The sequence below is a fragment of the Homalodisca vitripennis genome, chromosome 1 (genome assembly GCF_021130785.1).
Source record: "Homalodisca vitripennis isolate AUS2020 chromosome 1, UT_GWSS_2.1, whole genome shotgun sequence".
NCBI lineage: Eukaryota > Metazoa > Arthropoda > Insecta > Hemiptera > Cicadellidae > Homalodisca > Homalodisca vitripennis.
The window spans coordinates 145,557,093-145,573,241 of NC_060207.1; the positions used below are offsets into that span (position 1 = coordinate 145,557,093).

Below are 16,149 nucleotides of genomic sequence, written 5' to 3' on the forward strand. Positions count from 1 at the left end.
GTCGCAACAAATCTTATCTCATTATTGGCAGCAGAAGCCACGATACACGACGAGGTCGGATACTTTTTGATTGGACCTTGTATATTCATAGTATCTGCAAGGATAGAAAACTTATCTCCAGCTAATTTTGTATAGCAAGAATGTATAATTTTCTCTTATACATATGATGGTTTATTGCTGTTGAGATCTTAAGCCAACTTCTAAATAAAGCTATGTATACATCCAAGGGTCCACATTATCCTATTGGTACCTATATAGGACACCTCAGTATGATGTATCTTTAGTCATAGTGTTAATATAAAGAGTTCCTAGGTATTTTAAACTGTTACTAGTGGTAATATGTTAAATAAACATTAATACACATTATACATTTTTGGAAGTCCTAAATTAATTAAAATAAAACATTTAGTAAAAAAAGTACAAACTAAGAGAAATTAAGTTTAGGATCCTCAGGAGATTCAGAACAAGAAGAAGTGACAGTTAGAGGAAACAAAATGAAGTATTAACAACAGCATAGTCATAGAAGTAGAAGATAGAGAATAGGGTGAAACTGAGCAATGCGAAAATGAATTACAAGATAGATCTAATTATAAGAAGCACCAAATAAGAGATTGGTTCTGTTTCAAGTAGTCATCAAAGTAGCCAAGTAGACGAAGTAGACTATTTGTGAGTAGTTTAGTAGTTCTTCAGATAAAGAGTAATGGTGTTTTAAGTGATGAAGAAACTGAAAATTTGCAAATACTGAACTGCTGGGCATTTGCCATGATTTAGAAATGGAAATGCCTAAACAAGAGCTATCCCAAACTGTAAAAATCAAAGAAAAGTCTAATAGGAAGATGTGCTATACCTGTCATGGTAAAATAAGACAGGAAATAAACATTGTTTGACAGCAATGTAAGAATTTAATTTGCAATGGATGCACATAAAATAAATTCTATTGCTGCTTTGCACCCTGAAGTTTAGTGTAAGTAAAAAATAACATAAAAACTGGAATCTGCAAAAAATGTTTTTCTTATCCTATTGCGCTATGTTTGTTTATAAAGTAAATATTAGCAGTTATTTAATTTCCAGGTTTAATATAACATAAAAAACATGTCATGTTAGTTTTACGGTAAAATGGAGAGATAATCCATGTATCATATATAAGTTTTATTCTGTGTGTCTATTGAAGTCCTTACTTTCTATGATCATCCCATAACCAGACATAAATATTAAAAGTAATATAAAATACTTTTTATGAAATAAAATGTAAAATGTGGGTATTCAGAACCCAGAGTCACGAATATAGTAAGGGGAAAAAATGGCTCTCAACTAGAAGGTTAATAAAAAATCACTTATTACTAAAACTGCTGTAGGTTTGCTCATAACAACTTACCACTGACAATTTACAATTTCCAATTGTAAATAGTGATCATCGCTACAGAAACCAGAGGACAGCAAATCAGGGAACGGGTTGAACCCTTGTTTTATTGGTTAATTGTCAATGAACTTCTCAAAAACATACAGTGTCTCCACATTGATTTATTAGAGAAATGTATTCTGTTTGATTCTTTAGGTTTCATTTTTAGTTCAGTTTTCAGAATTGGCAACCAAAGCAGCCTAATTTCAACTGACTTGAGTGATTAGTCTGCTAGTTTAATTTATGAAGCCTCAATTAATTTAATTATAAAGAAATGAGGTTACCATTGTATTATTTTAGCTTTATCCCAATTGATATGATGATTTTTGAGCCAATAATGTTGAACAGTTTATAACTTTTCTGTTAGCTTCTTTCTTGTATTTTTTTGTGTTGTATAAATTTCTTTAAAATGCAAAGCTGTTCACTATTTTGTGGTTTATAATGCACATATTACTGTCAAAGTATTTCATTTGTTTTAAGGAAGTAAAATATTTTCAAGTCAATAGCAAAAATATACAGAGACGTGCCACTTTATTAAGTGTGCATGCTGTGGCATAGCTAAATTGGGACTGTCCGCACGATATCTCAACAATAAACTGACCTGTAGATTAAAAATGTTGCAACTTGAGTTTGAGGGTGCATGTCGCTCCAGGGGATTTGGCTGAGCATTAGTGAATATTTTTACGTTGGTCTTATGGGTAACCATGATGGCAATGAGAAAATAGAATAAATAAAAGTTTACAACAAGTACAAGTGAACTTGTGTACAATTATATGAAATTTTAACATGTGGCACTTTTAGTAAAAAATAACAGTATAAAGTAAAAAAGTAACACATAGTATATATCATTAGTTTGAAAACACTAAACGCCTTTGTCAAAGAATGAGTTCAGGTCGACCAAGAGTGACTGAAAAAAGTATCAAACAAGTGAGAGTCTTTCATGCATATACAAGAAATCTATTCTATTCAGTAGTGAATTAGCAATTTTAGTATCATTTTGTGAATAATTATTAGAAGACAAAACGTATCCTTATAATTTACAAAATCTATGCAGAATATAGTTCACATGCCAACTTTGAAGATAAAATGGTGTTTTACGACTATGAAGTTATTTTTGTTATCAAGTTATATTCAGTGATGAATCAACAATTCACCTTAGTGGAAATGTGACGGCTGTAATGTGCACAGGGTGATCTGATCAGGAAGTCATTGATAGTTAGTTCAGTTAGTCTGTTATTTCTAAGCCTGTAAAAGGCCTAATGCTATTTAATGTTGTAAGACTACAGGAGGAAAATATTTAACTATAAAATAACATGAATGTTCTTGGAGCAATAGGAAATTATTTTAACTTTAATGCATCTAATAAAAAGTACATGATTTTCCAATGTAAATTCATATTTTTTTTGAGTTGTCTGAAGATAAAATCTTTAATTTCAAAAGACCTCACAAAAATATAAATTTACATTGGAAAATTGTGTACTTTTATTATTTGTATTAAATAAAACAACATATTTAAAACCTTCATTGCAGCACTATACTGAGTGAGACCAACTAATCTCAAACTCTGTGCACTTTAAGGTGTCTGCCGCAGTCAATGTAGGGGTTTTGTACACCTACAGTTATTTGCTAAAAATTATTTTTTTCTAAATTCTTGTATTTTACAACAAAGTATATTGAATTAACAATTGTTTAAAATTTTGAACGAAATCTAATTTTCTCAAATATAAAATGGGCAATAAAGTAAATACGGATTCACGAAAAATTACAAAAAAGTATTTGCTTTTAAAATGAATACAAATTTAATTTTTCTTTACATAGAACAAAATTTGTCTAGTAATTCAGATTATTATAAAATCCATAATTTAGTTCTTTAATTAATTTTTTTTAACATTCCACGGCCATTGTTATTATTTAAAAATAATTGCATTTACCAAATTATTCAACAAATCCTTTTGTTTTTGGACATTATAACTGAATCTGTCCTGGTAGATCAGGTGCAGAAACTTAATGGCACTACAAATACTGTTCAAACATAGGATATAAGTGTTTTATAAATAAATAGCAGTTACCCACAGCTTTGCACACAATTTTGTAGGCTTTTCATATGCATTAGCACTTCTGGTTCTAATGAGTTGTATTTCTGGCACCCATATTGAGTTTGCCTTGTTGTCATGATAAAGAAAATTGCACAATTGGTGTATATTTGTGGCTTTGTAATTTACTTCGGTCTTCTTATTTTTTTGTGCCATAGTTGACTTTGCCTTGTTTCTCCGATCAAGAAAATATATATATATATAGAAACAGGTCTGAAAAGCCTACTTCTATCAAAGACAGCAAAAATGGGTTTTATAACAGTCTTTAAATATTTAGTAAAAATTAGATAACTTTGTCTTTCATATCTGCATTACAGTACTGACCGAGCACTCCATACTTCTTAATATTTGCTGAAATGTATAGTTAAAAGTATTACCTACTACTTAAAAAGATGGTTGGTTGATGAATGCAGACCTATTGTGACCTGTATTCTGTAGTTTAGTTTTAGTAATTAGTGTTGTGTTTAGTTTTTTTTATTAAGTGCATGTTTTAGAGTTAGTGAAGTTGATACACAACATGATGGTTGTAGTTCCTGACTTACGCGTGTCACAACGCTCTGGTATGATTTGTTTATTTTAACCTAGTTTGTAGTTATGTGTTTGGTTAGTTATTTACCTGAAGAAGAGATCAGATTGCAGATCTTGAAATGTCGTGTTACTGATTTTTTGTATCACTGAATGATGGCAAATGTCCATAAAAATTCTGTTTCCTTCATACCAGTAGTATAATAGTGGTAGTAATGATATATTGAGTACACCATAAAAATTAAATCTTGGCACTAACCAGTTGCAATGAATATTTTATTTTAAATGTCTAGAAATATTTTGAAAACTTGTACAGTTGATGGTCAGCGATAATTCTGTGTCTCAGTTAGTTGCATTTATCAAAATGTCCTCTCGAGTTGACCATTGCTGTTTCTTTCTGGCATTTCCCCAGGAAACACATAATGTAAAAATTGTGAATGGACAGCTGTGAAGGATGAAGAAATTGTGTCAGCTAACAGTGCTGACCATTGAGAGCAAAGGATGGTGCAATCGATTTTGGGCTTGGAAAATATTTTTTAATGTTAAATTTAGCTGTAAGATTGTTAACACTTTAACTATTCAATTTTTCAACTTAAATATTTTAAATATTAATTTGTTATGTTTGTTTAAAACAATATTTTGTAAAAAGTAACTTTAACATTTATTATTTCATATGTTTTAGGGAAAAGCTGATGCAGTACTACTCAGCCATATCTAAAGCAGCGGATAGGAGAAGAGAAAGAGCAGAGTGGAAAATAAAAAGGGCAGAGCTCCATGATAGAAGGGTTGAGTTCTTAAACAAAAAACAGGAGATGGAGCATTTTGAAAGTAATGTTGTATTAGAGGAAACAGAGTATCAAGCAGTAACAGGTGAAAAGCAAGATTCTTCAAACGAATTGAGAGAACCAAACAACCAGTTGAAATGTGTAATGTTTGGGAGTGGAGATTTCAGTATACCACCTGATGAGAGCTCTCGTAAGCCAGTTGTCAATAGTGAGCTGTCTTCAAACGTAATTATTAGTGAGGAACAAAATGAAACTCATCATAAATTTGAATTGGAATTGACATCAGTGACAGAAAATCAACCCTCTGTGGCTAACATACTAGAAGAGGAAAATAGAGAATGGCTGATAGCTTTAGATGTGGCTGATCAGGCAAGACAGGCAGCTTCTAAATTTAAAGAGCGAAACATGTTCAGTGACTATAACATTCTTACTGGTGAAGTGAAAAGTTACAAGAATAGATTTGGGCTTAGAAACGAACTTGAATCAAAAGAGTCCTCTGAAGTTAAGGAACAAGATCAGAAGGATGATTTAGAAGCAAAGGATGTTTCAGTAAAAACAGTTAATACTGATAAAAATGATGAAACTGTTAACGCAAGCTGTCCAAAGAATATTAAGGATGAAACTGGAAGTGTTGAGATAATATCTAATCTTCCTCTTGAGAGACCAACTGATGATAAATCACTATCCTCAAGTATTGTAAACTCAGTTTCTAAAGATATCTCAGCACACACAGATCAGAATAAAAATTTATTTAATGTTGAGTCTAAAAGTGAATTGAATGTAGATGAAATTGATATGACAACTCTATATCAAAATCTTCACATGTCAGTGTTGTTTCCTCTTTCCACTCAACTAGACCTTGCTAATAAGGCTGTATTAAGATTATTTTTGAATGAACATCATTTGCTCAAACACCTGGAATGCATCAGAAAATATATTTTTCTGTTGGAAGGTGAATTTAGCCGTAACATGACAAAGAGCATATTTTCTGAAATGCAAGTTGTTCAGTATCCTCTTGGTTTACTTAACATGATGAGACTCAACTCCATCCTTCGACTCTCCATAGGAACCAATATAGATGAGGAATTTACTGACAGGTTGTCATTTTTGGTGCGAGAGAATGAGATACCCCTTGCTTTTCGCCTGATTGACCCAAGAGGACTGGACTGCCTGTCCCTGAGATACAGAACACATTGGCCACTCAACATAATCATCACTGAAGAAGCAATCATCAAATGCGATAAGGTGTTCACATTCTTAATGCAATTACAAAGAACATCTTGGGCACTTGAGCAAGATATCTATCTACTAAAAGATAAAAGACTTAGTGATAGCTGGCAGTTCAGGCAGGTTTGTGTTGAGTTTTTTTATGTAATGTTTTCTTAGTCAAAAGTCAAATCTTGTAATGAGATTACAAATGGACAATTTTTATCTGGATGCTTCATGCACCTGTTGTGTGATACATATTAGATCATATGAAAGCATTCATATGAGTTAGCATATATTGACCAATCATATAGCTGGGAATATAGCCTTCAGGATCAAATTGATCTTGTGCTAGACTTAAATACCTTTTTCAATAAGAGATGCAGTAAAAAGGGCTAGTAAGTACATAATTGGTGGGAACTAAGGATACTGTTGATACCACAAAATATTGTATCTAGAAAATACCCATGTTATCTTCAAATTTCATATCACTTGTAACGTTATTTGTTAATTATTTAACTTGTAATGTTATTTATTAATTATTTACATATATTTTATCAGTTTAATTTCAAATATTGCTTTTTACTTTTTATAAAGGACTATTTTTTAGAAGTGACATAGAAGACTCTATGTCATGCAGTGTATCATTTTGTATAACCGACATTTATTATTTTAGATGCAGATTGAATCAGCTGAATTATATAAATATTAAAAATCTCATAACGCACTAATAGAATAATGTATTACACTTAAGGCCTCAGCCTTCATACCACTTTTTGTTTTGTCTCACATGAGGTCATGTATTACACATTATACTGTATTACATAGTAGTTCTTCGGTTTGACTTATAGATTACTAATAAAGAATATACTCCCTACAAAGACTGTGTGTGGAGAGGAGCTATAATAACAGGCTGTAATAGTGCAAATAATACCAGTGATGGGTCACTTCACGTTACCTCTCATACAAGTTGCTGCGTTTAGCTGTGTTAATTCGCCTTCACATGAAGATAGCCAACAGATAATGGCAGTCAACGAGCATCTGTACTATTAGGTGCCCTCTAGGCACTCAACTGACATTTTCATTGCACCTCTGCTCACACTGCGTGTCTACCATGCCTGTTATACCAATACGGTCTACTTTTTGACAGTCAATAAATTGTCCTCAAAACAATTGGGTGTAAACACAAGGCAGTGCAGAAGTATATCTGGAACATGGAAGGCTATATGGAAACTTATTATATTTTCTTTATAAGCAACAATTACAATAGTGGGACAGATTAGTTTGTTAAATTGGTTAAAAGAGGAAATGGTGGCCTGGTGAGAATGGGTGTTCTTGAGTAATCTAACATGGGCAAATATATTTTGAGCTGGCACTGATTTACAGGCTCATCACATTGTATTTAAGAATCAAATAACTTTCATTAATTATTGCGGTTGATTTGTATACATAGTAAGAAAAAAATACAGTATACAATATTATAATAAGATTTTCAAGTAATTTTTAATCTTAATTAAAGTTTATATGTTATAAGACTAAATGGTGTTTTTTATGACAGGTCCAGTTATACCGTCATATAATGACACATTTTGTAACAACACTCAAGAACTATGTGACAGCTGTGGTTTTAGAGGAATCCTGGTTTCACTTTAAAGAAGATTTTCGGAAAGTAAAATCTTTAAATGATATTTATGCTGCACATGTAAAGTACATCAAAATGTTGCTTTTCAGGTAAGAAAGAAGATTTTATATGTACAAATAGTATTTGTAATAAAGCAGAATTAATGTTGTAATACACAACATGACAAGGTTTAGTCATGGGCTGATGTGCTGTATGTTAGTAGTATCAATACAACAATGTTATAATAATACAGTAATAAATCTTGCATGTGTAGCTGTAATTGTTAGTGAGAGTGCACTATGAACCTGATTACTACATAGATTGTTTCAGAAGTCTGTGTAAAATTTAAAATATTTAATTTATCCGAATTAATCATATTTATGTTTTATAATAGTTTCTTTTCAGGATTATACACATCATTTTGTGTTAAAGTACTTTTTTAATCTCCACCGAATAATAGGATCAGTTAAAGTCAGTAAATTATTTTCATAATTTAATCCTCCTTTGAACAATATCTCTCTCTGGCCATCCATTTTGAGATATTGTGTAACATGTGGTAATCGAAAGAACTGGGGAATAGGGAGATGGGGATCAAGTTGTAGCCCTTAAAAAGATACTGTTTATATTGTATGAGGTTTGCTATTTATATTAACAGTCTTAGCAACACTGACCTTTTCCGGGCATTAGCTGTCTTTTCCTGTCTGTATAAACTTTACATTGTTGAATATAACCTCAACCACAACATTTTGTCATTTGAGTGCAATTAGTGTTGTTTCCAGTTAATTGAATAGTGCTGACACTAGTAAAAAAAAAATTCCATTCAGTGATTTTTCATAACTTTCAATGTAAATTATTACAAGAAGAGTGCATCAATGAACTTAATACATGATATAGTAATGAAGCTTCACCAGCACTGTAAAATGTTGGTATAAAGAATTCGAACATGATCATTGTTTACTCCAGAATAAAATCCATGAAGGGCATCCAAAATCTGTCGGCCTGAAAATACCAATGCTGTGCTGAAAATGATTAACACTTTGATCCTTGTAGACGAGTAAACTCTCAGGCAGAGCATTTGCCATCATAGCTACTGTTGAGTATTTTCGCACCACGCTATCGGCTCTGGCAAAGTCTTGTGAGCTATTTTACCATACCAATCAGATGTCTGATGTGTGTTCTAATTGGCTGGGAGTCGGAGCAAGATCTTGTGTGGCGTAGGGGGGGCTGGTAAGAGGAGAAGGTGGGTTGGCAGAAAAAAACAAGACTTGAATCCTGCTACATATGTGAGAGTTGCGACGTCGCTTTATGTGTTGTTCCATGTTTTTCAGAATACCATGAACTAAAAACTTTCTAGAATTGTATTCTAAAATTGTCCTATATTAAAATAACTGTGGAATAAACTATCATATTTAAATCCTGATCAAAATCGGCTAATACACTTTCAACGATTTTTTTTAGGGCAAATCTAAATACTGCAGAAAATAATTAACAAAAGCAAAAAAAATAGTTTTATATATATATATATATATAATATATACATATAACATATGACATATATGGTTACCAGAGATGAATGAAACGATCTCAGTACCGCCGCGTCTGAGCAAGTTCAGCTAAGAAAAACTCGGTGCAATTAGCTCTGCTGGCTGCACAATCTACAGTGGTCAAAGGATTAAACAAGATCGTTATGTGACATACCGTGAGATTGAGGCATCTTTGTGCATATCATTATGACTAGCACAGTGCTTAATTTCTAAAATTTTAGGTGTGGGAACTCTTAAAGCGGGAAGCTCAGACCGGTGGGTATGGAATACACCCCAGGAAGGAGGGGGGCCCTCACCCAGGAAAACTTTTGAAAATTATAACTGTAAACCTTTGTTTTTAGGCCACCCAGACATAATAATACATTCATTTTTATAAAATACCAAGTGATATTTTAATGCTGTTTATTTTCTTTAAGGTGCTTGATTAGGATGTAAGAAAATAAAAACATGAATTTAAATTATTGAGTTTACTCTCTACTCTACTCTACTCCATTAACACCTTGTTGCCTACTTTAAATTTCCCAGAAATATTTGGTTTGATTTCATTGACCATTTTGTTTGAATCAATGAAGCTTGCCAATATTAATTTTTTAATGAATGGTAAAATAAAAACAAATTGAGCCTTATTCACAGTTTTATTTATACACATTACAGTAGTAATAATAATACATATTAATATTTAAATGGATGTTTGTTAATATAACAGCTTTTTTACAAGTTTGCATATTTTACAAAAAAATTGCATACCTTATGGGTACAAAACAATATTAATACATTCAAAATAAACCAACTTCTTGGAAAGGAAAAGGAAGCGTTTAATTACACACAAAATAAATGACACACAGAGTGGAGTAACACGGTTTCATTTTTTTAAATTTAGTGTAGTTTTAAAAAGTTAAGGTTGATTATTTTATTTGCTTATTAGTTATTATAACAAATATGTACGGATTTGTAGTATAATATTGTAAGGCAATGCCAAGACTGTTGGTAAACTTAGTTTTAGTTGTTTGTTAATATTTTAAAGTGAAAACTACAAAAGAAACAAAACAACAATACACAAAACTAACTGTAAGTACAAAAAAGAACTCAGAAACTTGAGTTCAGAACACAACTATAAGTTAGGCATAGGCTAGTTATTTTAATGAAAACTTAATGTTCTGAAATTCTAAAAGATATTTAAAAAACAGATTTAGGAAAAAAGTTCCCACAATGCAATGCTGTCTTCATGGTAAGTTTTCTGCCCTCGTTGTTTTGACTTGGTGTCAAGTGCAGAATGGTGTCCCTTCGCCAGCCAGGTTTTGACGTGTCGCTCGGGATTGTATCTAGCCACAGGAGGTCCTAGGAGCCTGATCCGCAATAAATCGCAAACAGTGCTAATGTAGAGTGAAGATCTAAGAGGAGACATAATTAGATTCATTGCAGAAAACCCACGTTCACATTCAGCACTAGACACTGCAATACTATTTATGATGGAAATCAGTTTCTTAAACGACGGCGGTTGCTCTAGAATAGTAGGTTTCTCTCCACTTAACATAGGCTTCAGTCCCTGCTTGAAGTGTCTGAAGTCTCTAATTATATCCTGAGAGCTGCTAATCTTAAATCTATCGCAGATTCGCTGGATCTCACATTCTCCGTAGGTGATGGATAAGTCTTTTGGCCAATACATGGGGTGGATCACTTTGATGTCATTCATGATTTTGGTGTAGTGTTCAGCCGCATTTGAAGATGATGATAGCAACCTTGAAGTCAAGTTGTTAGCGAGGCTCCGATAGAACTGTTTTTCTGGAATACTGGGTATCTTGGATCTTACACAAAGTTTAACATCTTGAAACATCAAATCGTCAATAGCAATTTTAGCTTCCACTGAACGTCTGTCTACCCATGTTTTCAACTCGGTTTTCAAACACTTTGATTAACAGTGTTACATCACTGTGGGCTTGGATAAGGTTGAGGCTTGATTTTTGAAGCTGTAAGGACAAATCCGATAACTCTTCTAGAGCATCGAACATCAATGCCAGGTTGTGTACAAAAGTTGTAGAAGATAATGTACTACAAAGCCCTTTGTAAGTTGAACGTTGCTTCGAGTCCCTTTGTTTGTCTTCAGATGCTTCAATGAAATGATTGTACAAAGCTTTAAAATCTGTCCAAACTGCTTTCACCGCCATTAAGCTGGAGGCTACCCAACGAGTATCTAAAACACGGCCGATTTTCAACATTTGCTCCTCTAGTCCTTTAGCAACTTCTGCCAACTCCCTGCTGTTTTTCGGTGAACAACTAAACATGTTTCTAATTTTATCCATGAATATCTTAAAATGATTGATTCCAGCTACTTCTTCTATGGAATCGTGCACGGCAAGCTCTAAACGATGGTTCAAACAATGCCAAATGAACAAGTTGGGGAACGTTTCAGTAAGCTGTATAGCAAGGCCAGATTTCTTGCCTAGTAGCACTGAAGCACCATCACAAGTTAGAGCAATCATATGGTCTTTCATGAATTCAAAGCTTAGACCTAATGCTTGTAACTGATTTAAAAGTTCTTGTAATATACCAGCTGATGTTGTGCTATTTAGCTCAAAAAGTGTTAAGAACACTGTCATAGGGTTTTGCATTCCCTTTAGAACAGTTCTGATATAAACCACCAAAGCATTTTTGTTTGAAACTGAAGTGGCTTCATCCAAAAGCAGGGAAAATTTAGAGTCTGACTTGATTAGGCCATTTATCAAGTCTGATTTCATTTCATCAGAAATATGATGAATTATATTGGAGCAAGCAACATTTGAATGTAGGATTCGCCCCATATCTAAGCCATTCATTATTTGAAGATCAATTTCAGTTTCAAACTCAAAAAATGGCCTATTTAGTTTAGCTTGCTTATAAGCCGTGCGGAAAATGCGCTCAGTTACAATCTGCTGCTCTTTATGCATAGAAGCAACAGCTTTTTTCATTGTATCTTTCTTAGCTTCAATGAGTATTTTTTCAGCTAAAGAATGAGCTCGAGACCCACGGTGTAAAAATATCTTTTTCCTAAGAGAGGATTGCTGGTCTTTTTTATTGTTTCCATAAGCGGTAACAGTTCCTAAAACCCACTCTTCGCTAATCTTTAGGCCCTTCATTTTCTCTGCACCTAGAGTACTCACACTACGGCAAACGTTGCGACCTAGTTCTCTGTTCACAATTAACCATGGATTTTTAGCTTTAAATTCAACAATTTGTTCTTCAGACCAACAAACTGGCTGTTCACCCCTATTAACAAAATCATTATTTTCATTACTAACCTTAGCTTCGTCTGCATCAGATCCCAAACCCACCAACCTGGATACTATTTTGACCGACGAGGAAGTCGAAGGGGAATGGTAATCGCAATTATCCTCATTGATCCCGATTGCGTCTTCTTTTTTATCTTGATCAACAATTGAAGTTGTAGTCAATGCTTCCGAACTGCAGTTCTCATTATTCGCATAACCTTTTTGTTTCTTAGGGTTAGGTTTAAAGAAATCAACAATTTTTCTGGTAGTCATAGTCAATTAGGAAACTATTTAGCTGCACCAGCACTAATAAGCATAAACACGAACACAATCAACGACCTGCACCTCAAAAACGAACTTAAGCGTGATGGGATGCGATGCAACTTGTAACTTAAACGCGAAACACACCAAGGTCAAGTCAACTAGTCAACACACTTGTGATCACTGGGGCGGTGGCGCGGTGAAGGAATGGAGGGGGAAAGGAAGGGGGTGGGGTGGGTATTGCTTTGTTATTGAGGCGCAGCCGCGCATGCGCGAACTAGGATGACTCGCCCGTCACCTTCCTCCTGCCTGATTCCGTGCAAGACTCATCATAGCACAGCTCACAACTGCTTGTACGGGCGCTTACTATCTGCTTACGAGTCACTCGCAAACAAAGCATAGCATAATATTGATCCTACCTACAATTTTTTTTAACTAAAACTTGTACTCGTAGTTTTAAAAGCGTTCCCTTGCGTTCCGGCACTCTTGGGAGGTAAGGGAACGCCGTTCCCTTGCGTTCCCACTGAAATTAACCACTGGACTAGCATCAAAAAGATTTTTTTTCTCTTAGGACAAGAAGCTTAGAAATTGCACCTAATCCTATAAGGATCTTTGCGCTGTTCCAGAGTGACAGTATATTCTGGATGGATTAGGTTGGAGGTAGAGGAAGAAGGGAAAGCCAACTCTGAGTCAAAGAAAGCCAAGTCTCTCCTATCAAAGCAGGCACGGGGTGGCACACTCTTCACTCTTATATCTAAGCTAACAAGAACCTTTGACTCTTAGGGAACAAACTCCACCAACTCCAACAGTCATCTCCCGCAGTAGACTAGACATATTGAATTACCCTTATGCCCCAGAATCTCGATATTTGTGGTTAGTGAATCCATAAGGTTGCCCAGGTTTAAGTGACACATCGGTTATTGCTGTGTCCAGTGTGGGTTCAACTGGAAGGTATAAACCAGCCAGAAGTGAACCCTGCTAGTTCAACAAGGTACTACATGATCATTTGGCTGTAAAATATTTGTTCCCGTTGGATCCCACATAATGTGAACAATGGTCAAAAGAAGGCTTGTGTCAATTGGACATTAAAATGTTGAAAAAGTTTACTAGTGGTGCATCAAAAGCTGTTTATAACATCTGGACAGGTGATGAATCATGGATATATGTATATGACCCCGAAAACAAAACCACAATCAACTGTGTGGGTCTTTCAAGGTGAGCCAAATCTAACAAAATTTGTTAGCGGAAGAAGCACGTCAAACCAAGTGTTTGTCTGTTTTCTTTGGCATTATCAGTCATGTGGCAACAGTGGCATCAAGGCAATGAAAGATGGTCAACTCTGAATGGTACACAACCATTTGTTTGTCAGAAGTTATTGGAGAAATTACGAAAACTATATTCTCGTCTTATTTGGAAGAGGTGATTCATTCTTCATCATGACAATGCAAGCTCTCACACTGCTGCTCAACATATTTTGCGCTACCTCAATCAGAGTGGAAATTGATTCTACTATGAACTGGAAGGAACCTAAGTGTGACTTGTTATGTCCTTGAATAGAACTATGCTATTAATCTGTAACTATTCCCGTTTTACTTCTTACTTTTTGGATTAGGTGTCATTTTTTGAGAAATTGTGTTGAAACTTGTAATTTATTTAGGACTCAACATTAGGCTTTACTCTCTTCAATCAGGGAACATGAATCACTTTAAAAATGTATGTGGAAAAGAGATTTGGGGCATTTTAAAATCAACATTAATTGCAAATTATGAAACAAGATTCTCTGATTTCTGTGCTGTTATTATAAGAGTTCTTCAAACAGTATTAATAATTTGCATTAATTAACCTTTTGCATTCATTGAGTAATATCGAATGTAACCGGTTAAAATGTATTGCTGGAATTGATTTACAATTTTGAACTAACAGGTGTTTGCTGAACAAGCGGTCACGCACTGTGAACAGCAATCTGGTGGAACTGTTAGGAGTGATCTTGACATTTCACGAGATACTTAGGAGTGGGGAGTGGATCCAAGACTCAGCCACTTCTACCCCGCAGTACACACATTCCGGCTTCCCCCGCCTCTCCCACCAGATGGACAATTTTCTGCGGCTGTCACGGTTCCTGTACCAGTATCTGGACCGTCTCGTGGGTAGCGGCTACCAGCCTCATCTTGTGCAATTGCTCACTTTGCTCTCTGCCAACAGCTTCTATAGCAGTGTCTGAAAACCTCTTTAAGTCTAGTCAAATCTTTTTCTAAAATTGTTTGGTCTGTTTGAAAAATATATATTTTTGTATTGAGTAATGTATAATGTTTAGAGTGTAAGAATTAATTACCTGTCAATATTAACTGTTAAGTAATATTCATTTTTTTATACTTTATAGTTTCTCATAAATTGCTTGTCATGTAACTACTACAGGATCTCTCTAAAAAAAAGAAACTAGAGAGTTGCTCCTGTAAAATTGTGATATATCATCAAGATAACAGTATTAATGCATGTGTAAACTACTAAAAGTTTAGCATAAAAGTAATTTAATATTAGGCTGTACAGGTTTTGTTTTTAATAAATTGTATTTATAAATGTTTTTTTTAAGTTTAGTTATAATAAAACAGTATTTTTAAAATACTCCAATCAGGATATTTGTACATTAATCTGTTTGTAAACTATTTTATTTCCAAATGTATATTATTGATTTAAATTATTTTTATAATACACATTGAATGTTCTTACCTCTGTAAAGTAAATCAAAAAAGGTGTGAAGGTCCACTCAACAAACAACAGACTTCTTTAAGTAATTCAATATTGTTTTATATTGATTACTTCTATTTGTATACGAAATATAAGTGCAACAGGTTTGAGTAAAATATATTTACTTTAGGAAATTCTAAGTTAAATAAACAGTTATGACTGTATCAACAAATTAATTGGTGGGTAAATTGTTTTTTTGTGCTCTCATTAAAAAGAAACAATGTTATTATGCAAGATGAATTTTAATGTCTTCCCATTATTTTTTCTTCATTTCAGATATTGGAATATTTTAACATTATTGACATATATAACTACCATCTTTGATATTGGAACTAACTCAGTTTTTGCAGTAATAAACAAATTTATGATAGTATAAAAATGATATCAGTATACTTTTGTATGCTCAACATGATAAAGATATCACAAACATTTCCTATTGTTGTCTTACAACAGAAATATAATACTTCAAGAACTGGTATTGCCCTCTTCAGCTATCAATCCCAAAACATTCAGGTAAACATGCACAAATGTAAACAAAAAATCATGCCAAAATCAAACTAGACAACAAAAGTTATGCATGAAAAACACAAACATTGAAGCAGTTACAGTCAGTTCACTTTAGCTGCCAACAATAAAAAATGTGTGAAGGACACATAACAAAATTATGATAGTTAATGACATTTTTTGCTCTATAATTTGAACACACATAATCATCTCAAGATCCA

General features: G+C 33.7%; 1 protein-coding gene across 1 annotated transcript in view; it reads left to right on the top strand.

Annotated features, from left to right (window-relative positions):
• The window catches only part of LOC124373224 (gamma-tubulin complex component 6), a 57,738-nt gene extending 42,080 nt beyond the window's left edge, over positions 1-15,658 (top strand). The window contains exons 12-14 of the mRNA XM_046831620.1: positions 4,700-6,152; positions 7,567-7,739; positions 14,603-15,658. Of these exons, the coding sequence (XP_046687576.1) occupies positions 4,700-6,152; positions 7,567-7,739; positions 14,603-14,900 (1,924 nt within the window). The 3' untranslated portion in view covers positions 14,901-15,658. The remainder of the gene's footprint in view (positions 1-4,699; positions 6,153-7,566; positions 7,740-14,602) is intronic.
• The last annotated feature ends 491 nt before the right edge of the window (positions 15,659-16,149 follow it).